The sequence below is a fragment of the Tupaia chinensis genome, unplaced genomic scaffold (genome assembly GCF_000334495.1).
Source record: "Tupaia chinensis unplaced genomic scaffold, TupChi_1.0 Scaffold000710_1, whole genome shotgun sequence".
In the NCBI taxonomy this organism is placed as follows: Eukaryota; Metazoa; Chordata; class Mammalia; order Scandentia; family Tupaiidae; genus Tupaia; species Tupaia belangeri.
This window is the reverse complement of record NW_006160234.1, coordinates 1,550,006-1,577,760: the sequence shown is the minus strand read 5'-3', so window position 1 is coordinate 1,577,760 and position 27,755 is coordinate 1,550,006. Positions and strand designations below refer to the sequence as shown.

The window sequence follows — 27,755 nt, the reverse complement described above, 5'->3', positions numbered from 1 at the left end:
GCCATCCCCCCTGGGTGGTGATTTCTCACTTTCTGTCTCTCTGTCTCTGTCTGTCTGTCTGGCAAGCGCACGCGCCCTATAGCAAAAACCTCTCCAAAAAAAAAAGAGAGAGAGAAAGGTTATATTTATGTGTCTTTATCTTCTTTATCTTTTAGGTATTTTGCCTAAAAATTATATATATATATATATATATATATATAGTTGTCAGGAAAGTCATGATGTATTTTTCTATGCAAAAATGGATCTTCAAATTCCAAACAACCCAATCCATATAGTTAGATAGATGAAATTTGTTTTAGTTGCTACTGAGTATAATCACTGTGAAAGATTTTCAGAGTGAGAATTCCTGTTTTGAGTGTTACGAGGCATGCAGAGATGAGTTCATATGGAGTTATGCAATGGAGAGTGATCCTCCCAGAGCCGGAGTATGAACAGTCCCTGCCCCGGGCTTCTGGGCAAAGCCAACCGCTTTCAGTTTTTCCTGTCCTCAGTGGTTACTTTCACACTCCTGCAGTGTATAGCCAGAGTGCCATGACACCTCATCAGTTGTAAGATGTGACCAGTGAATTGGATACTATTAAGTGCTGAAAATTTTTACTGTTTCCTTTTTCGTTTATAGTATAGTCAGAGTTATAAGTGACCTATAGTAAGGTCACTCTCACTCATCTTGCATTCCGGTAAGCCTTTTTGTCTTAGAGAAGAATGAAGTTACACCCGGTGCTAGAGTACACGGAACCTTCGGTGTGCTGTGGGCTTGGCCCTGTGTGCAGCCCTCCTCTGACATGGTGTGGCGGCAGATGGAACTAGGGAAAATTGTTGGTTTTATTGGTGTTTGATCCTCCTGTTAAGTCGCATTTTATTTTTACAATTATAAAATGTAATTAAAATAACTTTTCCAACCTATCCACAGTCAATCTGCTGAAACAAAAATATAAATGTAGATATACAGATATCCCTAAATATATATGATGTACAGGATAATAAAGACAAAAAATGAGACCTTTAATTTCTAAGAGAAGGGACTTATTTTACACTATTCACGTTGTAAAGCATGTGGTATAGTCCTTCCTATAATTAGGTGTTAAGTAGGTGTTTTAAAATGCATTGGAAATTTCCCTTGACCTCTCTGGTGATAAGACTCTGTTCATGCAGAGCTCTGCAGAGTAGAGCAGGAACAGTTAGATGTAAGTACAGGTCAGTTAATTTTACTAGGGGAAAAAAAAAACACTGTCAATCTCACTGTTCTGAGCCCTTAGCCATCTCACACTGCTTGCTGATGGCACCAAAAATTATGAGGCAGAGTGAGACTGGATAAGGAGAAGCCATTATACTTGCTCAAAACACTGCTGTACCCTCTGGACGACAGACCTATATAGCATGTGCCTCCTATCAGAACATCCTTGTGGAGGAGAATATGATCCCCTCGCATAGTTAACTGTTTCCTGGGAGATCTCTTAAGCCAAGGTAGGGCCCCTTAGAGTTGGCCTAGACCCCAGCTGAGAAAAAAGTAGACATACTTTCAGAGGGACACCTGAAGTCAGAACTGACAAGCAGTATAAAAGTAACACTTGGGAACCAGCAGTTAGCGTAATGGCTATGTCGCTGGACTCCCACGTAGTCGACCGCGGTTCGTGTCCCGGACCCGGTGGCTTAAAACTCACGCCGGGTGCGTGTGCGTGCGTGCCCAAGATCCCGAGAGGAGAATGGAGGAGAAGGGATTGCGGCGTGACCATCCCCCCTGGGGGGTGATTTCTCGCTTTCTATCTCTATGTCTCTCTCTGTCTGTCTGGCGAGCGCACGCGCCCTACAGTGAAAATCTCTCCAAAAAAAAAAAAAAAAAAGTAACTACACTTGTGTTTTTCCAGCTTCACCAACCCATTGACAAGCCATCATTGTAATGAACCAAGCAGTATAATGTTCGCTGAGAGTCAGTCCTGTGCTGGGCACTCTGCTGGGATTGAGCCTGTGTAAGGTCTTTATGGTTTCTGCCTACAAAGTCTATCCAGAGCTATGATATGGGAAACAACAGAATTAGGGATTAATTAGGAGATGGCCAGATATGCCCTAGGAGTGGTACAAGAACAACGTGTCTGAGGATTAGATGATCAGAATTGGTTTCAGGAAAGAGAAGTAAAAGAATGTCAAGGTAGGAAGAGGGCAAAGGTTCAGAAGACAGGCAGCAACAACCCCTATTATCCTATTCCTGTTCTCTCTCTCCCTTGCTCTCTACCTTTTCCTCTACTCTATTTCTCTCTCTATCCCTTACAATAGAACTGAATGTGAAGAATAGGAAAAATAAGGGCCAGCAAATGGCATGGTGGATAAGGCACCGGACTCTCATATTGCTGATCGTGGTTCAAGTCCCACACCTGAAGACTGGAAAATCACACCAGACACGTGTGTGTACATGCCTAAATTCCTCAAGAGAGAATGAAGAAGGAGTTGTTGCAGTATAGCCATCCCCCCAGGGAGTGATTTCTCATTTTCCCTCTCTCTGTCTCTCTCCGGAAAGTGCATAATCCAGCAAAAACCTCAAAACAAAACAAAACAAAACAAAACAAAAAAACCCATTCTACTCAAACTGTTTCTAAAGAACCAAAAGGAAGAAACCCTCCCAAATTCATTTTATGAAATTTTTATCACCCAAAACAGACAGGGACATAGCATGAAGAAAACTATCTACCAGTATCTCTGATGAATATAGATGCAAGAATTCTCAACCAGATAATAGCAAATTGCAAACAACACATTAAAAAGATTATATATCATGATCAGGTAGGCTTTATTCCAGGGATGCAAGGATGGTTCAATATACACAAAACCATAAATGTAATACTCCATACTAACAGAAGGAAAGATGCAAACCACGTGATCATATCAGTTGATACAGAAATAGTGTTTGATAAAATACAACATCCTTTCATCATTAAGACTCTCAGCAAAATTAGCATAGAAGGAACTTTTCTCAACACAATGAAAGTCACATATGAAAAACCCATAGCTAGCTAACATCATACTGAATGGAGAAAAGCTGAAAACTTTATTCCCACGAAAAACTGGAATGAGACAAAGCTTCCCTCTTTTCCAATCCTTTTCAATATAGTACTGGAAGTCGTAGCCAATGCAGTCAGAGAAGAGACTAAAATAAAAGGCATTCAAATGGGGAAAGAAAAAGTGAAATCTGTATTTTCAGATGACATAAATGATCATATATATATATATATATATATATATACACACACATACATATACATACATATATAAAACTCAAAATAATCCACAAGAAAACTCTTAGAAGTGATAAATGAGTACAGAAAAGTGGCAGGATACAAAATCAATGTACACAGATCTATAGCATTTCTATATACCTTTACAGTGAACAGACTGAGGTAGAATAGAATATAGCAACTCCATTTACAATAGCCACAAAAGAAATAAGATATCTAGGAATAAATCCGACCAAAGATGTCAAAGACTTCTACAAGGAAAACCATAAAAACCTCACAAAGACCAAAAAAAGAAGAAAGAAAGAAAGAAAGAAAGAAAGAAAGAAAGAAAGAAAGAAAGAAAGAAATTGAAAATGACATAAAAAAGTGGAAAGACATTCCATGTTCCTGGATTGGAAGAATTAATATAATCAAAATTTCAGTACTACCGAAATTAATCTACAAATTTAATGCAATTACAATCAAATTAGCAGAGATATTCTTGACAGATTTAAAAAAAAAAAAGACAATCACAGAATTTGTCTGGAATCATAAAATACCTTATATTGCCAAAGCAATACTGTATAAGAACAGTGGAGTGGGACACATCTCACTCCCTGGCTCCAAAATATATTTCAAAACTGTGATAATCAAAACAGCATGGTATTGGCACAAAACAAGCATGTGGACCAATGGATCGCAATAGAGATCTCATAAATAAAACCCCAAATATACAGCCACTGATTTTTGAAAAGGGCCACTAGTCATTCCAGTGGTAAAAAGAAAATCTCTTTAGGAAATGGTGCTGGAAAAACTGGGTATCCACTTGCAGAAAGATGAAGCTGGACCCCTATTTCTCACCATTAACAAAAATCAATTTAAATTGAAGAAAAGATCTAAACCTAGGACCTCAAAATATAAAACTACTGGTGCATAACACAGGGGAAACTCTTGGAGACATTGGAGTAGGCAGACTTCCTAAATAAGATCCCTAAAGCACAGGTAATAATCACAAAAATAGACAAATGAGATTACATCAGGTTAAAAAGCTTTTAATCAACAAAAGAAACAATAATTAGAGTGAACTGGCAATCCTTGGAATGAAAGAATATATTTGCAAACCATGCCTCAGATGAGGAACTGATAGCCAGACTATACAGAGAACTCAAGTGGCTTACCTGAAAAACAATGATCAACCCATTAAAAGATGGGCAAATGAGCTGAACAGACAACTCTCTAAGGAAGCCAAAAGGCATATGAAAAAATGCTCAACATCACTTGTCATAAGGGAGATACAAATCAAAACCACCATCTCTTTTCCCTGGGCCATCTTTGGCTAGTGAGCACTGAGCCTGTGCCCAATGTCCTGATACCACCTAATCCCAGCCAAAATGGTTAAGATTAAAAAATAAAAAATAAGTTCTGATGAGGCTGAGGTGAAAAGGCAACTATTCTACACTGTTGGTGGAAATGTAAATTAGTACAGCCACTGTGGGGAACAATATGGAGGTTCCTCAAAGATCTACAAATAGAACTATTATATGATCCAGCAATTTCACCCCTGAATGTCTACCCAAAGGATAAGAATACAGTCAGTCAGAAAAGTACTTGCATATTCATGTTTATTGCATTATTCGTAATTACTAAGACATAGAACCAACTTAACTGTCCACAAACAGATGAATGGTTTGAAAAAGTGTGGCACAAATACACTATGGAATACTATTCAGCCATAAAAGATAATGAGACCTTGACATTTGATAGAAAGTGGACAAATATGGAAGATTTACTGCTAAGTGAAGCAAGCCAGACTATGGAAGAGAGGCATTTTAAGTCCCCACTTAATATATACTGAATGTCTGCACTCTATGGGAGAAAATGGAAAGATTGGAAGATATAAAAACATGGAGAACAATTACAGACACTAGAGACAGTGTGGGAGGGGAGAGGGAAGTGGGCAAGGGTGAAAGGAAAGGAACCAAGGGGAAAAAGAAAGAAGGAAAACATTTAAGGAACACAATGTTGATGATAACATGTATGATGTTATCTTTAACTAGACTGATATACAGTATATTCATGCTGGGAAATTTGTTTTGCAAGCTGTAATGATATACAGTGATTGAATGTATAAAAATAATAAATTTTTTAAATGATCAATAAAATTAAATAATTTTTAAAAAATTGAACAAAAAATAGAAAAAAAATAAGCCACAACTATTCCAAAGTAGAAAAATACAACTCTGTGAGTACTATGATCTGAATTAATTCATAACAATGTTGCAGGTTGACCAGGAATGACCGTCATGGGAAGGAAGATATGCTCAACCTGGGTACAGAATTAGGCAATTACCTGGGCAGATAACTTCTGCAAAAACCCTGACTGGCTGTGTATCATGTGAAGTTCTGGCCCGATCAGGCTGACCTATGGATTCACTCTGAGTGATCAAGCCATTGATCAATAAACCAAAACCTGGCCAACAATAGCAAAGTTGAGCTTTTTGTCACTGTTCATGGAGGGTGGAGAAGAGCTGGGGCTCAGTTTTCAGCTTCTCTTTTCTCTGGGCCATCTTTGGCTAGTGAGCACTGAGGCTGTGCCCAACGTCCCTGTGTATGTAACTAGCACCTGGCTAGGAACAAAGTGCGCATGTCAGCTAGTAAAGAAATCAAGCTTATGTGACAGGCTCTCTGCCTACTTCATTGCAACACCTCCTCCCTCCAAAAAAGTGCAATACAAAGAAGAAGCCTGGAAAACCAGAGAAACAAAGCTGACAGCATGGGGGGACAACTGAGTAGGATGCCAGAGAAGGAGGAGGCAGGGCAGGGCAGTTGGTTTTGTTTTCTTTCTTTCTTTCTTTTTTTTTTTTAATGATGGGAAGGGTTTAAAGATTTATACAATGGCTTTGCCAGCAAAAATGTAATTAGCTGAAGACAATATGCTGCTGATGTTAGAGCTGGTGGTTTAACAAAGCCTGCCCTAATGAGAAAGTCAGTATCTCACTCAGAGATTACCTTCGCAAACCAGGCCTCTTCTCCAGATTTTGTGCTTGATTAGTTCCAGGGAAAAAAATGAATTTAATAATTTGTTAAGAGGAAAAAATAAAAGCCACAGTAGTTCATGCATGGCCCAAAAGAAGATTCTTTTGACTGTCAGTTTTTCCTACCCCTCCCCTCTTTGATACCAGACAAAGCTTGCTGGCAAGGAGTGAGGGCTTGGAAGGGATCTTGGCACATGGTGCTCTAATCGTGTTTGTACGTCAGCATATCCTCTAAGTTCTTAATTCTCTCGCCTGTTCTCTTTGCTACAATTCTTCAGCTTTAATATGCATCTTACTTGGCTGCCAATATTGAGTCATAGCTGGAGTGTTACAAGGGATATGACCATGGGTATCCATTGTTCTCCTCAGAGTTTAGAACTTCAGGCTTGTGATTAGAATTTTGAGCATTGATGGTGAAATAAGTTACCAGTTGGTGGAGCTTTGTGAGCAGAAAGTAATGTGTAAAATTTTTCTAGCCTCTGTATTTGGCCAGCATTGATTGACTTAGGCTGTGAGTCACCATTGTCATCCTTTGGGTCCTAAACTTGACCTGCAGGAGTTCTACTATCTTCTCCAAATCTATTGCCCAGCAATATTTGGGGTGACCTGGCTGGAATGCAGTTTATACTTTCCCTAAATGTTTTTAAGTCAAACATTTTCTCCCCAATCTATCTTCTATGTGTGTTGTTATATTGTGAAAAATGTCTACTATTCCACTTAGTATCTGAACCTAAACTAAAGGCTTATAGGCAGCAAAGAGAACACAGTCTGTGTGAATGTGTGTCAGACTGTTCTCAAGAAAATGGTTGAAGATTTATACCCTTAGGCTATGAGGGAGGTCTTCAAAACCTTTATGGAAAATGTATATTAGGAAAAAGTTATGCATTGATTTCAAAATTATTTATACCAAAATGATATTGTTTATTAAATAATTATTTAACTTTATTATTATTATTAATGTTTTTAAATTTGCTATAGGACATATGTACTCACCAGAGAGAGGGAGAGAGAGAGAAAAAGAAGAAAAGTAAGAAAGTAAGTTGCCAGGTCTGGAACTCAAACCACAGTTGGTCATGAGGGAAACTAGCACCTTAACCACCATGTCACCCACTGGCCCCAATAAGCGCATTTTTAAAATTCTATTTTTCCACAGACTTTTGAAGCTCTCTCATGTAAAAAGTTTATTCATTTTAGAAAACATCTACCTGGGACCAGCAGTTAGCGTAATGGCTATGTCGCTGAACTCCCATGTAGTCAACCGCGGTTTGAGTCCTGGACCCAGTAACTTAAACTCGTGCTGGGCACATGTGCATGCATGTCCCGAGAGGAGAATGGAAGAGAAGGGATTGTGGCGTGTCCAACCCCTCGGGGGGGTGACTTCTCGCTTTCTATCTCTCTGTCTCTCTCTGTCTTTTTGGTGAGTGCATGTGCCCTATAGTAAAAACCTCTCCCAAAAAAAAAAGAAAAGAAAACATCTACCTAAGAACAGATAGCTCCATAGATTTTTCCCTCCCCATGTCAGAATAACACTCAGACAGGCATGACCAATTTTGACACAAATTGTTGCTTGAATTTATGCATTTGGCCAATGTGATAAAGTTTAACTGAAGAAGACTGAGAGTTTTTGGACAAGTGGTGTAGACAGTACTGAGTGCAGATATTTGGGGTCCTTTTTTCATATAACCAGAGAATAGTTGTAAGATAAAGGCAGTTCAGAGTTTAATTTAGAGAAGATGGGAATTTGGGTGATTAGAGTCCAGATAGCAGTGGTAGGCCCCTTCTTATCCAACAAGGTCATATAACACATCTTTAAGATTAGCGGTTGAGTCTTGGTTTGCACTCATATTGTTAGGTAAACTTGAACAAGTTGCTTAAATCCTTCTGATCTTCTGATTCTTCATCTACAAATAGAAATAGTAATTTCTACTACTTACATTTGTTGGTAGGATTAAATGAAATAATGAATATAATTCACGAGGTGCTATGTCTGGCACATGGTAAGCATGTAACAAACAATAGTTATTATTAGAATTTCTTTTCCTTTATACTAATACTACAGGAATAGGTAGTGTATACGTAGAATAACAAAATAAGGCAGTAATTCAGAGAGGAATTAAGCATGTGTAATGGGATTTCTATAGGGAGCTGAGAAATGCTTAATCCTTTCATATTAGTTTGTGACCTTTGATATCTTCACAAAACTCACCCTCGGCTACATCAAGTCTTTACTTCTCCTAGTATAAGGACTGTGTCCTTGGAGATTCTTCTGTGAAAGAGAACAGGGACAGGGTTCCTCAATACTTGACTAGACCCGGGCACCCCAGACCTCCTGACAGTCATGATGATCAAGTTGCACCTCTACGTGTGGTACAAAAGTACGATCAAGGTCATGTCCCATGGAAAGAACATTATACTTATATTCTGGCTAATAGGCATCTCTGAATAGCAAATATCCAAGAGGTTCACCTCATTTTTTAGCTTGAGAAGAAATAGATCTTTTAAATCTTCACTGGTTCCGACACCAATAATAAAAACACGTACCAAATTCAGAGAAGTCTTAGCATCTTGACCTTCTTTCCCCTTCTATTCCCAATCATGCCTATAGGCCATTTCCATCTGAAATCACTGGGATCCCCACACATGTCTTGAATAAGTTCTGCCCTCAGTGACTAAGTTTTAGTATAGTTTATTTTTAAAAAGAATTACTTATTTCATTTTATTTATGATTATGATTTTGAATTTTCCTATATGGCACATGTGCTCACCAGAGAGAAACCGCAGCAGAGGATGGGGGGTCGGGGGTGGGGAGAGTGAGAAAGCAAGTCACCAGGTCAGGGACTTGAACTGCAATCAGCCATATGGGAATCCAGTGCCTTAACCACCATGCTACCTGCTGGCACAGTGTAGTTGACTTTTATTTGCTCAGTTCAGCCTGCCATCCATGGAGCTATCTGCTCTCTAAGACCTCTTCTCTTGTCCTTCAGTTGGACTGCCTGACTTTTGAGCAGGTAGGAGGAAGAAGAGTTTTAAACTCCATTATCATCAGAGAAAAAGAAGGATAAAGTCTAATGGTCATTAGCATGTGATGTGTCTCTTCTATTACTTGTTCAATAATTCCCTTAATGTTTGGCCCTAATGGAGCAGATTATTGTTATTATTTTATTTCATCGAGATCGCCTACTGCATAAAAACAAAGAGGAAAGGAAGAAAAGAACGTGGCCAGGAATAGGCATTGGGCATTATCCAGCTGGAGATATTTATTTATCACTTCATGCCTGGCTTGTGAAGTTTTGAAGGGCTGGTGCACATAGCCCATGGAGGGAGCCTGTCTCATGCAGCTCTGCCCATGGCTTGCTGAGACTGCGACCTGGAATGCTTTTGCTTCTGTGTAAACTCTTTTATCTTCCAGCCTACTACTCATGCATAATACACACATTGCTGCACGGGCATACAACTCACACCCACACACAAGTGTTGTATGTAGGACTTGCCTCTTAACATATGACATTGATTGGGGTCTTATACATAGTGTCTGACTAGGCAGTGTCATCTCTCAGGATGTTATTAAACCTACATTCAGAGAAATGGGAGGACCTTAGCTCTGTCCCAGTAGCCTGGTTCCTCACCACTCTCCCACTCTGCTAAGATGTAGGTCAGTCTTTGAAATGAGGAGATCCACTGCATAGTCTTGGACCTAACAACCCAGCTCATGGCAAGTTGCTTTTTTGTCATCCTGTTTCCCCCAGCTCTTTCCAGCCTAAGCATTCTCATTAAATCAAACGTCAGGTACACACAGTCCTAATAATTAGAGAGCTTTAAGCAGCTTGAGAATAAATGCACTCACTTGCTTTTGCTTTGGGATAGCAAAGTTAGGGGTCTGAGGCAAGAAAAAAATAAGTCACCAGGTCAGGGACTTGAACTGCAATCAGCCATATGGGAATCCAGTGCCTTAACCACCATGCTACCTGCTGGCACAGTGTAGTTGACTTTTATTTGCTCAGTTCAGCCTGCCATCCATGGAGCTATCTGCTCTCTAAGACCTCTTCTCTTGTCCTTCAGTTGGACTGCCTGACTTTTGAGCAGGTAGGAGGAAGAAGAGTTTTAAACTCCATTATCATCAGAGAAAAAGAAGGATAAAGTCTAATGGTCATTAGCATGTGATGTGTCTCTTCTATTACTTGTTCAATAATTCCCTTAATGTTTGGCCCTAATGGAGCAGATTATTGTTATTATTTTATTTCATCGAGATCGCCTACTGCATAAAAACAAAGAGGAAAGGAAGAAAAGAACGTGGCCAGGAATAGGCATTGGGCATTATCCAGCTGGAGATATTTATTTATCACTTCATGCCTGGCTTGTGAAGTTTTGAAGGGCTGGTGCACATAGCCCATGGAGGGAGCCTGTCTCATGCAGCTCTGCCCATGGCTTGCTGAGACTGCGACCTGGAATGCTTTTGCTTCTGTGTAAACTCTTTTATCTTCCAGCCTACTACTCATGCATAATACACACATTGCTGCACGGGCATACAGCTCACACCCACACACAAGTGTTGTATGTAGGACTTGCCTCTTAACATATGACATTGATTGGGGTCTTATACATAGTGTCTGACTAGGCAGTGTCATCTCTCAGGATGTTATTAAACCTACATTCAGAGAAATGGGAGGACCTTAGCTCTGTCCCAGTAGCCTGGTTCCTCACCACTCTCCCACTCTGCTAAGATGTAGGTCAGTCTTTGAAATGAGGAGATCCACTGCATAGTCTTGGACCTAACAACCCAGCTCATGGCAAGTTGCTTTTTTGTCATCCTGTTTCCCCCAGCTCTTTCCAGCCTAAGCATTCTCATTAAATCAAACGTCAGGTACACACAGTCCTAATAATTAGAGAGCTTTAAGCAGCTTGAGAATAAATGCACTCACTTGCTTTTGCTTTGGGATAGCAAAGTTAGGGGTCTGAGGCAAGAAAAAAATCTCAAGAACCAAAAAAGCAGCTCTATAAAAAGCATCTGAAGGAGGACAACTTGAAATAGCCCTGGCTGACTCCAGCACACAACCCTGCAGCCACTGTCCCTGTAGGGCTCTAGGCTCTCATTAGACGAAACTCCTGAAATCTCATAAAAGAAATGAAGACAAACTTGCCAGATTGAACAAGAAAGACAGTGATCAAACCTAATGGTATGGAAACTTTTAGGCCTAGGAAAAGCAAAATAAAATAAAATGTATTAAGTAGGTAAGTAAAAAGCTATGAAGTTGAGCTTTCTCCTGAAAAGGACATAGTTATAGCCTCTTTAGGAAGAGGCTTCAAATATCAACCTGCTAACTAACAACGAAAACTCTATGGTTGTTCGTCTTACAGGTTGTTTATAGAAGCATGCTTGGTTCCTATCTTTTGCCATCAAATGACATTTCAATAAAAGAGGATCTTGGAGGACCTCCTATTTATTTCCTGAGCTTTGGATACTTGAATTTAGGAGAGTAGGAAGTGGATTGTAAAACATCACAAGCAGCAGACAGTGGTAGTAGCATGCCCCAGTGAGAGGCTAACCAGGCAAGGCATTGCTGTCCCCTGCCAGTGGGATGTGCAATTCACGTCAGAAATCCCAGAAGACATACTGAGGCCTCTTAATTAACGTGGTGGCCCGTGGCAACTGGAAAGCCTTTCCACACGATTAAAAACTTCAGAAAACCCCCAAGGGGAGGTAATGTTCCTAATAATTTATAAATTGAACTCACTACTTAATATGCTTAAAGTGTTTTACTCATCTTCCATTTGGGAAGGAGATAGGCAGGGGATAATGGATTTCTATTCACCAGCCACCACAGAAAAGAGAATCTATATCAGAGGAACAAACCAAGGGCTTTTCTCTTCTAGTTGGGGTGACTCCTGACAGTAAAGAATGTCAAGGTCAGGAACACATTACCGCAAGTTTGATGACGTCACCTGATTTCAAAGGCCTCCCCTTTCCACTGGGGTAGGGGAATCTGCCTGTCAGAGGCTCTACTGACTAAATGGAGTTGATACTTCGTCTGCAGTATCAGCTCCATCATGTCCTTGGTCTGTGATTTCAGGCTTTATGGGGGCAGGGAGAACTTACAGTCTTTCTATTATTGGTTTACCAGTTTAGAGAGTTTTCCAGTTTAGAGCGATTTCCAGTTTGACAGGATCAGTGTTATCAGTGGGAAGTTTTCAAGGTAAAGAGTGATTCTTTCTTCCTTTCTTTCTCTTCCTCTTTCTTTCTTTCTTTCTTTCTTTCTTTCTTTCTTTCTTTCTTTCTTTCTTTTTTCTTTCTTCTCTCTCTCTCTGTCTCTCTCTCTTTCTCTCTCTTTCTTTTTCTATTTTTAGAGAGAGATTTTTGCTATAGGATGCTTGTGCTTGCCAGAGACACAGAGAGAAACAAAGAGAGAGAAAGTAAGAAATTACCCACCAGGGGTCATGGCCATGCCACAATCCCTTCTCCATTTTCTTCTTGGGATTTTGGGCATGCCCACACACGTGCTTGGCATGAGTTTCAAGCTGCCAACTCCAGAACTCAAACTGCAGTCGACCATGTGTGGGTCCAATGCCTTAACCACTGTGCCACTAGCTGGCCCAGTTACTATGTTTCTTTCAATCACCCACTCCTTTTAAAGATGAAGGTTCACAGAGGCTCTGCAACTTGCACTAAGATATAGCTAGTTTACCTTGTTATTTAATTGGGAACTTTCATGATATTGGTAACTTAGGTCTAGCTTTCCAGTGAGCTCACAGAATCACAGGGTTGGAAGGAACCTTGAGAAGTCATCTATCTACTTCATCCATTCTCTACCCCTGGAAAATGGGTTCTAGGGTAGAATATGACAGGAGTTGCCATATGGGCCTACACAGTCTTCTTCCTCCTGCCCTGTCTCTTATATAAGGCAGAGAGACATGTGACCCACAGTTGTCACATAGGAGAGGGGGTCTTTGCTCTGAACTTCATGCATTGCTATTGAAGAAAAACAGCAGACCTGAGCCACCAAACTTGTCTATTTAATTTTTACTTATATATCATTTGATTCCTTTCAGAATATAATTTGAATTCAGTTTGTCCAGTTGCCTTGAGGGATAATTATGTCTCAAATTCACTCTCTGGTTACTACGAGGGTGAAGCAACACTTTAAAATGTGAGCTGATTGATTGGCTGCAGTCTCTTGACAGATGGTAGCTGGAAACATAATCTCAGCTTTTCTTTCTCCTGCCAAGGGTTCACAAAACCCAGGTGACTCCCTAAACTTCAGTGACATTTAATAGATCCAGATTCTTTTATTTTAGGATTTATTGATCATGTGACACTGATTTGGAAGGATTCCACTGGCCTCAGTATATTACCCAGTCTATCACCTCTGTCCAAGATATCTACACCTATAATAGACACTTTTGTTACAAGAAGAGAAGAAGTATGACTGGCTATTTCCAGCACCTGTAGTCTATTTTTGTTTTCCTTTTGTGCTGGCATTTATCTTTAAAAATCAAATTATGCAGATTGTTTCCTCTAAGTAGAATGTAAATTTCATGAGGTCAGAAACTGTACTTTTATTATTTTCTGCACTACCACTACAACAGTGACCACTGGAAAAATGCCTCACTTAAGTAGGTATCCATAAATACTTATTGAATGATTTAGTCATGGATTAAAAGAATGAGTCACATTAGCAACTAACTTAGCTTAGCTTATAGGCACACAGAAGACGTCCATATTGAAGTTTATTCTAAGTAAATGAGCCCTCCGTCCCTACTCCCTCCCTCTCTATCCACTCCCTTCCTTGTTCTTTACTCCTCCCTCCTTGCTTTTCTTTTCCTCTCTCGCTCTCTTCCTTCCTTTCTTTTCTTCTCTCTCTCCCTCCCTCCATCTCTCCTTCTCTTCCTTCTTTCCCCTCTTCCTTCCTTCCTTCCACTAGCAATTTTTGAACATCTGTTTTATGCAAGGCTCCATATTTGATGCTGGAGCTACAAGATCTCCAACAAACATGGCCCCTACCTTTGTGAAGTCTAGAATCTAGTAGATGAGGTTGACAAGCAAATCAAAGATAAAAGTCCTTGAGGTTAGATTTATGTAAGGATTTGGGGGGCTGTGTAGTAAAACTAGAGAAGAATTGGCTAACCTTGTCATTATCCTGACTTTGAAGGTTGAGTCGGAGTTAGGTAATAAAGAGAGGTTTGACCCCAGACCCAGGAGGAATATGCAGGTCTGGTAATGAGACAGTCTTGTGATTGGTCCAGAGGACAAGAAGAGCATAAAAGAGAGATCTTCCTAGACTTTTCTCTCCCTGGCCAATCAACATTAATGTTATATAAAACACTGTGACATAAAAATTCCAAAGTCTTCAAATTATCTGACAAGCCTCATACAATTCTCTCAGGTAAGTGCCAAAAATGTCAATTTCCTAATAAAATAAAAGCTGATTTCATTTGTTTGATCTCTGTTAAAGCCAGTAGAAATGATTTATTGATTTTTAAAAAGAAAAATATATTTTAAAATGCCATTTTTTTTGCAAGGAACTTGTTAATAGATGTGTAGTTCTCATATACCCCCAAAGTGCTTCTCGTTACAAAATGTTAACAGTTTCAAGAAAAATCAATACAATAATCAGAAAACTCATGCAAAGATGAATAAAGAACAAAGCAATTCCATACCTTGCTGTCAGTATTATTTTCGATATCCAAACTTTGTAACATGTTATTTGTTGCCTGAATCCAAATGTACCTTAATGTTTGTTTTTGTTTTTTAATGTCATAAAAATGGAAGATAACAGATAAATGAAGAATATATTCTGAACACACTAGGGTAATGCAGAAACTCTAAGCAAGGCATGCACCTGTGAAGAATTCCTGCACACTCTCTGTAAAGCCTTGTGTGATCACACCGCCTATGACGGTCAGTGTGCTTGTACACAGACTCCAGGTGGAAGTCTGGAGTTCAGTGCCCAGAAACAGTTTGTTCCTTCCAACACACTCTCTTTTGTCAGTTCAGAAGATGTGGGCACTTTGCCTTTCTCTTATTGACATGGCAATCAGGAAACTCATAGCTTTCCCTGGCCCTTGACCTATGGTTTCTGTCCATCCTAGCTGCCTCCTCTTTGTTTCATTAGGTTCTTTGAAAGAAAATTTGAGGAAATCTGTGGCTTTCATTGAAACTACTTAAAATCTTCTATGAAAATAGAAAGTAAAAAAAGGAATAAAAATGTCAGAGAACTACAATATATCACAAGAATGCCGGCCTCCTGCAATAGTACCTGAGTATAAGCACTGGGTTTCCATATCCTTATTGGTGAAGGGCAGTTTTATCAAGGTGACTGGACTTGTGCCTCTTCCTAAGACAGTGGAGGGCCTATCTATTTTTTTCTACCAACAACCTACTCACTGTATGAAGCAGGTAAGCACTTCAGAGTAATTTGTATACAGTGATTTTACAAATTATTATTAAGTATTATTACTAAATAATATTACATATTAGTAGTGCATAACATTATGCTTATTATTATTTACATAATAATCCAGAATTAGTAAGTCATTGCAAAATGTTGTGACACCTGTCACCAATTTGGGTTGTAGAAGCAGAGAAGTCATACCATGACTTGAGTACCCGAAAATCCTTTCTCATAGGCTCATGCTGAGTTTTCGTACTGGCTGGAGCTCAATACTAGTAACATTATTAAAGAGCTCAGGTCGTTGGGAGCCATCAACTCCAAGCCAAGGAAATGTTATGCTAAATAAAGCAAGATTAGAGAAGCGAAATACACTGGTTTAGCCAAATGAAACTTGTATTCTAACTTCCAATAAGTTTCTATTTTTTAAATAAACATAAATATTCCTACTTGAGTGTCTAGGTTCCAAACACGGGAAAGGGAATTTTAGATGAAACTGACAAAAGGGTGCCAAGAACAGAGTTGTGATGGAACATCTGGGACTTGAACCATTCTGTACTGTCTAGTTCTTCAGTTTCTCTGAGCCTTATTTTCTTTTACGTGTCCTTTAGCAAAAACAAAAATGCGTAGAGCATTTTTTACATGTGTCTAATACATGGAAAAAGCCAGTAACTGGTAGCTGCTCTCGAATATGTGTCTAATAAATGGAAAAAGCCAGTAACTGGTAGCTGCTCTCGTTACATTACTGCAAAACATGGGGTATGGGCCCATAGCTTGCATCTTGCCTCAAGTCTGTCGTGACCATCTGAAAAGGGAATAGAGAGGAAGAGAGGAATGAGATTAGAGAGCTCTCCCTGTGTGAGCAGGAAAGATGGTGTTTTAGCCTCTACTGAGAGATGGATGCTTCTGCTACTCTTACAGCTCTTTAGAGAATGAAATTACCTCTCCCTTATACTAGACTAATTCAATGTCTGACAACTTCTCTTGGTTGGGAAGTTATTCTTTCTGCATGGCTTAATTACCTATTGTTGCAGTTTCAATTTGGGGCGAAGGAAAGGATAGTGGGTCTGACTCTGAGATAAAAATTCTACTGGAAAACTACTGGGTTGGACATGAATGCTTCCAGCTGAGGGCTTGCTTACACACTGAAAGTGCTACATCTTCTAGGCCGTATTCCGTGGGTCACAGGGATTCTGTGTTGTGTCCGCAGGGTCACCAGAATGAAAGCAGGGGATGGGACCAGCAGTTAGCGTAATGGCTATGTCGCTGAACTCCCATGTAGTCGACCGCGGTTTGAGTCCCGGACCCGGTGGCTTAACCTCACGCTGGGCACATGTGCGTACGTGCCCAAGATCCCAAGAGGAGAATGGAGGAGAAGGGATTGCAGCGTGGCCATCCCACCTGGGGAGTGATTTCTCGCTTTCTGTCTCTCTGTCTCTCTCTGTCTGTCTGGCCAGTGCACGCGCCTTATAGCAAAAACTTCTCCAAAAAAAAAAAAAAAAAAAAGCAGGGGAGTTAGCCATTAGCAAGGACCTAGAATAATTGGCTTTGGACCCTTATCCACAGTGGAACCTGAGCATGTTTACCGTTCTCTGTGTTTGCACCAGAAATCACACTAAGAAAAAGTGTTCCACAAATAAAAAAAATTGAAAACCAAGAGGTCAGTGTACATCTGGCCCCCACAAGCCACATGGCACACAGCCTGTCATCTGTCAGCTGGTCCTGTTGCATCCTGTCTCTGCTCCTCTGTGCTGCCTGTTTGAAAGTGGCAGTTGTGTGTGTGTGTGTGTGTGTGTGTGTGTGTGTGTGTGTGTGTGTGTATGTGTGTGTGTTCCTTTGTGCACAAGATGGCTGGAAAGGGAAGATAAATGGGAAGATTTATGGGAAAAGGAACTTTATAAATCTAAGACATAATTATTATGAGACTGAAAAAAGACCCCTTTAATGTGTTTGGGGGGAATACTCTTGACCCAGCCTTGTGTGGGTGGGCCCCTTGGGAATTAATAGGGGATTTTCATCTCTAGCTTATACGATAGGGTGGCAGTGATTGAAACTCAAGGTTGAGAGCAGAACCATTTGGCACACCCCAGCCTAATGAAAGAGGCTTGGAGGGATATTGACCAAAATAAAAAGAGCGAATAGATCATACATGGGAAGATTTATGCCGAGCGCTGAGCAACAACCAGCTTGCAAGGCCCTCTTGCCAACCCTGGCCTGGGTGGATATGAAGGCAAAGTGTTCAGACTCACTGAGCACAGCATCCTTACCTCTGACAGACAACTGAGTAGTGTTCCAATTTGTAAGGAATGGCCTCTAAGGTGGCAGTCTTTAAGCAACAGAAAGTGCAAAAGGCATCTCTTACACCAGCCTGACCCTAGGACTTGAGTCTTAATGCTGTCCCTCAAAAGTTAGTAAGCACAGGGCCAGCAGATGGCACAATGGTTGCATTACTGGACTCCCATGTAGTAGACCCGGGTTTGAGTTCCAGATCCAGCGGCTTAAAACTCATGCTGGGCACATGTGCTTGCATGCCCAAAATTCAGAGAGAAGAATGGAGAAGTGATTGTGGCATGGCCATTCCCCCTGGGGGATGATTTCTCACTTTCTATCCCTCTATATCTCTCTCTGTCTCTCTGGCAAGTGCACATGTCCTATAGCAAAAAATCTCTCTCTTAAAAAAAATGTAGCAAGCATGGGAACTATCACTCAGGACTGCAATTAGAAACCTGAGGTCCAAAAGTCCTGTTCGAGTGGTGAGATTCTTTCCCACATGTGGTAAATTCCTGATGGATGCAAATTTCTCCTTGGATTTGTCAATGGTTTTCCCTGTTGAGTCAGTTACTCTCTGATGGAGACATTTAAGGTAATGCTGAGCACAGCCTTGACTATGTGTGATGTATTATGCTAAGCACTTTACATGGTTCCTTAACTTCATTTGCACAACTGCTCTAGGTCCTTAAGTGCTGTCTTCTCCATGATACAGATGAGAAATCTGAGGTATATTTATAGGACTTGCTGATAGTTGGTGGAGTCAGAATTAGAATCCCCCACTAATCGATTTTTAGATGTGAGGCAGGAAAAACCAGATGCCACCCTGCAGAGAAAAAAATATTGCCTGAGATCAGCTTTATGTGTAGCTCATTTGCTGTAAGAAACGAACCCTCTGCCCAATTTCTGCAATGCACACACACACACACACACACACACACACACCCTTAACTCACAAAGCCTTTCTTCTTCAAATTGTATGCTAAGCCAGAAGCAACTGCATCGCTTGAAATAATGTACTGGCACTCCTAGGTTCATTTTTCTCTCACCTTAAACACTGATCACAGTAAACTGTCCCTTTGCTGTTGAATGATGCATGTTGTAGATGCTTAATACTCCTGATTTGTGAATGAATAAGTGAGGATGAATGACCATAGCAGAGGGGTGATTCCTCCTTATGGGAAGAACCTCCCATCTTCCTACTCCACCTGCTTACCTCTCTTTCCAGGGAGGCATGATCGCTCTGCTGCTGTCCATCCTGTGCTTGGTGATGATCTTGTACACTCGCCGGCGCTGGTGCAAACGCCGCCGTGTGCCTCAGCCCCAGAAGAGTGCCAGTGCCGAGGCAGCCAATGAGATTCACTACATTCCATCCGTGCTGATCGGCGGGCATGGGCGTGAGAGTCTGCGCAACGCCCGTGTGCAGGGCCACAACTCCAGTGGCACCCTGAGCATCCGGGAAACACCCATCCTGGATGGCTATGAGTATGACATCACTGACCTACGCCACCACCTGCAAAGGGAGTGCATGAATGGAGGGGAGGACTTTGCCAGTCAGGTCACTCGCACCCTCGACTCCCTGCAGGGCTGCAACGAGAAGACTGGGATGGACCTCACTCCAGGTGGGATTGGGAGAAGGACCCAGAGTCCTTTGTCTCAGGGAGCTGGGGAGTGGTTGGGTACAGCTGTTTGGAAATACCAGTTGTCCTGCATAGTGGGGTGTATCAGTGTCCTTTTCCAGGTTAGCAGGAGAACAGTGAAAATTGGATCGCTTTTCACTTCCAACAGAGGAGTGCATTGGGCCTTCTTGCATGCAGCGAACAGCCCTCTGGGCAATAAGGAGATGGCAAGAAAAATCCACACATGTATATGACTTTTTGTATATCATATATTTGTTTATATGATTTAATTTTCCTCCAAAGTGGAGAGGACAGCAGTATCTGTTCTTTTTTATAACTCCTGAGACTTGGGTCTGGACTGTCTTCCTCATGTTATTTTGGCCCATGCTTTTGTGGTCTCTATAGGGAATGCAATCAAGGTATCAGATCTCAGGTGCTTTCTGGATCTGTGGAGACAATGGGTGGAAGAGACTTGGAACTAATCCAGCTAAATAAGATCAGGGTCAAAAAATGCAGAGAAGGGATTAGCCCCATGGCTGAGTGGGTAAGAGAGCCGGATCCCACACAGCAACTATAGCTCGAATCCCAGCTCTAGCAGCTTGAAAAACATGCCTGGTATGTGTGTGCCCCAAATCCTGACAGGATGAAGAAATAGAGAAGAGATTATAGCATGACCATGCCCCACTGGGGGATGTTTTCCTCCTTTCTCTATCTTTCTCTCACTTAGAGAACACATGCCCTCTGGCAATAAAAATAATGCAAGGAGGGAAAAGCTGTACTTATCTTTTTATAGCCCATCTGCCTCTCTTTCAAACCTCTATGAATAAACAAATCCCCATACATAAACCCTTGACAATGATCTTTCAAGGAACTGCCCCACTATCTTTGAAGCAGACATATTTGGTACCGAACGTTACTTAAGTCACGTAGACTTTCGTCGGAGCATGAAAGAGTGAAACCACACAGAGGTTTCCATCCTGCTTGTTATCTAGAAGAGACCCTCCATAAGTAGTCATTAATAAGATTTAAAGTCTGGGGACTCCCTGGAAAGGGGGTGGGATATCACAATATCTCTTATATTCCCCATAGCACCTGGCATGGTGCTACCCCCCCCCCATGGCTGAGTGGGTAAGAGAGCCGGATCCCACACAGCAACTATAGCTCGAATCCCAGCTCTAGCAGCTTGAAAAACATGCCTGGTATGTGTGTGCCCCAAATCCTGACAGGATGAAGAAATAGAGAAGAGATTATAGCATGACCATGCCCCACTGGGGGATGTTTTCCTCCTTTCTCTATCTTTCTCTCACTTAGAGAACACATGCCCTCTGGCAATAAAAATAATGCAAGGAGGGAAAAGCTGTACTTATCTTTTTATAGCCCATCTGCCTCTCTTTCAAACCTCTATGAATAAACAAATCCCCATACATAAACCCTTGACAATGATCTTTCAAGGAACTGCCCCACTATCTTTGAAGCAGACATATTTGGTACCGAACGTTACTTAAGTCACGTAGACTTTCGTCGGAGCATGAAAGAGTGAAACCACACAGAGGTTTCCATCCTGCTTGTTATCTAGAAGAGACCCTCCATAAGTAGTCATTAATAAGATTTAAAGTCTGGGGACTCCCTGGAAAGGGGGTGGGATATCACAATATCTCTTATATTCCCCATAGCACCTGGCATGGTGCTAGACCCCCCCCCAGTATTCATATGGTTTTCAGAGTTACACACCCAAATTCCTTTAGGGGTCAGACTGATAGCAGATATGTGCACAAACTGGAGGTCAGGCTGCAGGGAATAGGGTAGACAGTGATGAAAGAGAGATGGCATATTCTGCCTGAATGCACACACGTTCCAGTTCTTTTAAAACCCATTACTGACCAGAAGAAAGAAATGTACCACGTGTATTTAGCCAAAGGATGACAAGTGGTGACCTTATCAGGATTTTTGGATTTTTGATGGTCATCTCTTTACTTCAGTCCTTCTCCCATAATGTTTTGGTCCCCTAGGAATCAAAGAAGAGTATTTCCATTCTGCCCATTTCTCTCTTTACAGGTGTCTTATTTCCATTTGTAAAAATAAGATTACTTAGTGTACACAGATTATCTTGCGCTCACTTTCTTTTGGCCTTTTCCCTCAAAGTATTTGCCTTGGCTTTCCTCATATAGGAAGTGACAATGCCAAGCTCTCGCTGATGAACAAGTATAAAGATAACATCATTGCCACCAGCCCTGTGGACTCCAACCACCAGCAGGCCACGCTGCTCTCTCACACCTCCAGTAGCCAGAGAAAGCGCATCAACAACAAAGCAAGAGGTATGTACACTTGATTGAGGGCTCACGGACGGATTCCTCAGGAGTGGTAGAGACAGTGATTATTCATAACGGTTAGGCCTTCCCATGGATGGCCAGAGGAGGTATGCCCTGGCGCAGTCTTCCTGGAGGCCGGCTAAGTGCTACTTATCAAAGAATGCACATGCGCAAGCCTTTTCTACTAAGTAATTTCACCAACAAGAATCCATCCTTAGGAAATAATTAGACAAGTGCGCAAAGACGTGTGCACAAGGCTGTTCATCACAACATTGTTTAAATGAGCGAAAAATTGGAAATAGCTAAGTGTCCATCAACAGGGAATTGTTTAACTACCTGGCACATCTGTCTACTGTCCAGTGGATCACCATGCAACGTTTAAAATGATCATCTAGATCTATATTTGTTAATATGAAAAGTTGCCCGCCCATCTATTAAGTAGGGGGAAATGAGGTGATAAAATAGAAGGTAGAGTATAATGCCATTTTTAAAGAGAGATTAAAAGTCCTTTACCTGGTTCCATGTTAGAAAAAGACAGGGAGTATATTCATCAAGTGTTAATAGAGTATCCTCTGGTTTAGAGGATTTAGAGGACCTAAGGATTGCTCTTTTTACATACTTTTGTGTATTTTCTTTATGTTCTTTTCTTTTTGCATTCAGTATATTTTAATTCTAAAACCAGAAAAAATAAAACACAAAAATATAATATCCTGTGACCTAATTCTAGTCTTATATCAACCAAAATCATAACCTATAATTAGGGAAATTTCTCTTTCTTTTCCACTAACCCTAGAGTTCCTTTCTGCCAGGTAGGTGCCCTAAATGGCCCTAGTTTGTGGAAGAGTGTGAACTGGGTAAAGGGTAGGGTTCTAGTGATTATTGTCATAAAGATCCACTTCCTCAGGGAATCTGAAGATTAGGAAATCCCAATCCCTGTGGCTCCTTCTCCCTGTCAGCATTTATCAAGTTTTCTCTTGAACTTGCCCAATGTTACGGCACCATGAAGACAAAGCTGAAAATGTTGTCTTTCCTATGCTTCTTGTCATTACAGCTGGTTCGGCCTTCCTGAATCCTGAAGGGGACTCTGGCACAGAAGCAGAAAATGACCCCCAGCTGACCTTTTACACCGATCCCTCACGGAGCCGGAGGCGCAGTCGAGGTAGGAAGGGTGGAGGGGCAGGGGCAGGCAGGAGGACACAGGGAGCTGCAGAGGGGCTGTGTTGGGTTGGAGGCTCTGTGAACCCAAGCCAGTTTCTGCGGGAAGAATTCTTGGACCACTGCTGGTGTGTGTTTCCTCCTAAGGAAGAAAGAAGAGCCTAGAGTGAAAATTTCAGAGAATCATCTCTCCCAGATAATGGCACTCTCAAACAAGTTTCCAAGTTGTTTGAAAGGCTATTTCTTGGTCAGAAGACTCTCAATTCCTTCTGGAAGCCTCAAGAGTCATATTTTGCTGTTTAGACTAAGAAAATAAAGTTGATGAAATGTGTTATATGTGAAATAACGGATAGTATATGTGCCCCTTGTGTACTCAGCCATATTTTCCTTGGGATCGAGCTAAACAGGAATTGTGGGGCAGGGTAGGTGAGGAATAATCTAGGGCTTGAAAAATGGATGAAACAATCTTTGCCCTTTAAGCTACTATCCAGCAGGATCCTGGGTAGACCCTAAGTCTCCATGTCTCTTCCTTTCTCCTGGCAGGGCTTAGGTAGCTAATTTATTATCTTCAGCATTGATAGAGTTGTCCATTTCAGCAGCCACTGTCTGTGCCCCTCTGTGTTGATGCTGATGTTTAGTGGCTTTTAGTGTGTCTCTTTCGGCTATAGCTGCCACTGCCCATATTATCTTCAGCATTGATAGAGTTGTCCATTTCAGCAGCCACTGTCTGTGCCCCTCTGTGTTGATGCTGATGTTTAGTGGCTTCAGGTGTGGCTCTTTCGGCTATAGCTGCCACTGCCCAAGACTGCCTGACTGCCAGTATCAACATCATCACTGAGAAAGTTCTGAGTTCAAGCACCAGTCAGTCTCACCACTTACTTGCGTGCACTACTGGATAAGACTGACAGCGTCTCTGAGCCTCAGTTTCCTCACACATTAAATTGATTAACAATACCTTGTGCACAGGGCTACTAACAGAATTACATTATATTAAAATAGTTAAAGCACCATAAAACTACTGCTGTTGTTAGAACTCTTCACAGTGCAGTCTCAGGTTTCTGTACTGTCCTATCCTAAGGAATTTTAGACAGAGTTCCTTTGAGATACAGTGGAGGATATTTGAATTGTACCACCTTGTGCTATGCTCAATAACCTTTACCCAACCAACAGTTAACTGATCCCTCCAAAGACACATTCGCGTGTATTCTCTCCTACTTATACTTGAGTTCTCTATGTACTGAAAGCAATCTTCCTAGAAACTGGAATAATCCTTTGTAATTCTAAAGTTCACTCTTATAGGCTCCACTGCTACCAGTATAAAAGTTCGTCCCACCATTTTTCTCAAGAGATTAGTCCATTAACAGAGAGTTCTTGGCAGCCTAATATCTGGTACCCTGGTTTCCCTGAGGCAAGAATTTGGAGTTAGGTCCTCTCCACTCTTGATTCTTATTTCACATTTGTACAGAGCAGATATTCAACCAAGGCCCACCCAGCCCAGGTCACATCAAAGCAGAGTGTGTCCCGCTGTAAGAACATCCTCTTTAAAAAAAATACATGATAATGAATTATGATGAGTTCCTTTCTAGCATAAAACTGTTTCTTTTAAATGCCAAGCTCTCCTAATGCACCAACTGTGTATTGCTATTAACTAGACTGTAAGCTTCTTAGGGGTGGGGCATGTCTAATTTACTTTTCCAAATGTGGAGTGAAGGATTTTGAATTGGACTGGATACATCAGTCAGGCTTTGTGATAGGAGATAGAAACATGAAAACATGGCACAGTGATAAGGCTTAATTCAATACATAAATAAAGTAAAATGAATACTCAGAAGAGAGAACAGTTAATTCTACCTGGCAGCAATGGGAGGCAAGAAAGGGAAAATAATTAGAACTGGGTTATACATGATGTATAGAATTTCTTAAAAGAGGAAAAGTCTAAGGTAAGGGCATTTCGGTTGAGGAAAATAATACATAAAAGCCTCGAAGGCACAAAAGAATGTGTCATTTTTAAGGAAATAAAAGTAGTTTAATATGGCAGCTGTCATTTGGGCTACAAATATATAAACACATAGGGATGGTAGGAATGAGGTTGTAGAACAGACTAGCTCCCAGAGGACCATGCCATGTTTATATTTGGTTGTTTTTTTTTGGGGGGGGACCACTGGAAGTTTTGAAGTTCTGTGGAAATGTTGGATTATGGGTCGATGATGCAGAAGGACCAGAAAAACAGTAATCTCAGTAGCAAGTTTTTGCAGTCTCATGTGAGCAGAGGCAAATGCCCACAAACAGTGATGACATGGTGTGATAAGAACTATCACAGCAGAGTGCATGGGGGCTAGAACACCAAGGAAGGAGTGAGAATCTGTTCTCAAAGCCTTCAGGGGAGTATTTACAGGGAGATGTTGTTAGAGCTAAGACTTGAAGAGTAGGTGTATACCAGGCTGACAAGGTGACAAAATGGCCTTCTGTGGAGGAGGAAATAATATGTGCAAAGTCACTGAGATACAAACGATGACGGTCTAGTCAGGGATCAGTAAATGGTTTACTACAATAGAATGAAGTTTAGGAAGCAAGTCTGTGGCTTCTTTAGGAAATAAAGCTGAAAGATCAGCAAAAGCCAGAGAGTACATGGCCTTGACAGCAAGGGACTTGAACCTGACACTTTTACTGGTGTTTTTTTAAAAAGTGTTGCCCTGGGACCAGCAGTTGGCGTAATGGCTATGTTGCTGGACTCCCATGTGGTCAACTGCGGTTTGAGCCCCAGACCTGGTGACTTAAAACTCATGCCAGGTGTGAGTGCATGAGTGCCCAAGATCCTGAGAGGAGAATGGAGGAGAAGGGATTGCGGTGTGGCCATCCCCCCTGGGGGGTGACATCTCGCTTTCTCTCTCTCTAACTCTGTCTTTCTAGTGAGCGCATGCACCCTATAGCAAAAACCTCTCAAAATAAATAAATAAATAAAAGTGTTGCCCTGATCCAATCTTGTTGAAGAATTCATCGAAGGGTACCATCAAGGATGGGTAACAGCAGTGAGGTTAGGAGTAAAGACCAGTGGCCAGCTACTACCACAGTCCAGGTAGGAGATGATGAAGTAAATAAGGATGGAGACAATGGAGATGAGGGAAATTTCAGACACACAAAAAAATTTAACATAGTATTGGTGGTGGGGAGGGTATGGCTTATGAACAAGAAGGATGAGTTAGATATCATGGGGCTTTTTAACATGAGTTTGATGACAGGTAAATGGGAGTGCCATATACCAGGCAGTGGAAGCATGAGGGATCAGGGTTGGAGTGAAGATGGCATGTCCAGTTTCAAATATGTTGTATTTGAGTATATTTTGGTGGTGGATCTGCTGCAGAGGACTGGGCTGGGCTGGAGATCTGTAAGCATGGACAAATAGCCTTCACGTTGAAAGTACATGAGCAGAAATAGAATATCTCTAGGCAGCAAGGGCTTCCTGCTGCCTGAGTCTCTCCCTCCCAGCACACACACTCAGGGAATCTGCTCCTATAAAGCATCAGTGCAGCCATGGACTGAAAACTCATCCCATGTTCCTGAAAACAACAGGTCCAAAGGTCCCACCAGGCCTAGAGACTGAACAGTACATTGTTCCTGTGGGTCGTAACCTCAGTTAGACCCGGGTTTTGATTTGGGCTCCACCACCTAGTAGCCAGATGGCCCTAAACATGACCTACAGCCTCTGTATGCCTCTATTCCTCCACCAGAGCTGTCTCCTAAGATTGTGGTCATCACTCTGTGATAAGAGCCGTGTAGAACCCTGAACTCTGGTTCCTGACAACAACAGCTCCTACACATAAGGGTTAACCTTATGATGAAGTTTGACTCTTTGAGACTTCTCTTACTCATCTGTAAATTGGGGAGTTACTGTACTGATACATGAGTTTAGTGTAAAAAAAGCAAATATTAAAAAATAATACACACAGAACACTTCACAATGTCTGGATGCCTTTGATGACTATCAATAACAGGTAGTAGCACAAGACATGAGAAAATTCCCAAAGACTAATGCATTTTTCTTCTTGCTTTCTTACCTTTCTGTACATATAAAAGGTTCCTCTCCTTACTATCAGTTTTTCTTCTCTATCACAAAAACAATAGACAAAACTGTAAAACAAAAAAACAAAACAAAATGAAAACCCCTCCTTCCTTATCCCTATCCCCACTTAACTGAGAGTGTTTCTTTCTTTTTTTTTTTTTCCTTTTTTTGGAGAGGTTTTTGCTATAGGGCATGTGTGCTCGCCAGACAGACAGAGAGAGAAACAGAAAGCGAGAAATCACCCCCCAGGGGGGATGGCCACGCCACAATCCCTTCTCCTCCATTCTCCTCTCAGGATCTTGGGCATGCACGCACACGCGCCCAGTGTGAGTTTAAGCCACCGGGTCCAGGACTCAAACCACGGTCGACTATGTGGGAGTCTAGCGACATAGCCATTACGCTAACTGCTGGTCCCGAGAGTTTTTCTTATTCTCCATAAATGAGTATTTCCTCCAGTGATTGCAGGACAGTAGAGACCTTTCTGGTGTGAGATTGTCATTGCCTACTCATACAAATCAGACATTATTTGTTTTCCTTCTTTCAAGCTCTAAAACAGTGGGTAGGTCAGACGAGGACTCATACCTGTACAGTAAGCACAAGTTCTTGAAAATCAGAAAGTTTCTTCTGGAGCAGTAGTTAGTGCCATGGGCACAGAATCACTCAATGGTGAGGGCCGTCTGTGGACAGTGATGGGAAGTACAGTAGGGTTTAAGCATTCCT

The 27,755-nt window shown here is 41.4% G+C and overlaps 1 protein-coding gene across 1 annotated transcript in view; it reads left to right on the top strand.

Annotated features, from left to right (window-relative positions):
* ASTN1 (astrotactin 1) overlaps window positions 1-27,755 on the top strand; it is a gene marked incomplete at its 5' end in the record, with an annotated part of 375,021 nt that overhangs the window by 159,090 nt on the left and 188,176 nt on the right. Inside the window, 3 exons of the mRNA XM_027776744.1 lie at window positions 19,121-19,514; window positions 21,680-21,826; window positions 22,872-22,979. Of these exons, the coding sequence (XP_027632545.1) occupies window positions 19,121-19,514; window positions 21,680-21,826; window positions 22,872-22,979 (649 nt within the window). The remainder of the gene's footprint in view (window positions 1-19,120; window positions 19,515-21,679; window positions 21,827-22,871; window positions 22,980-27,755) is intronic.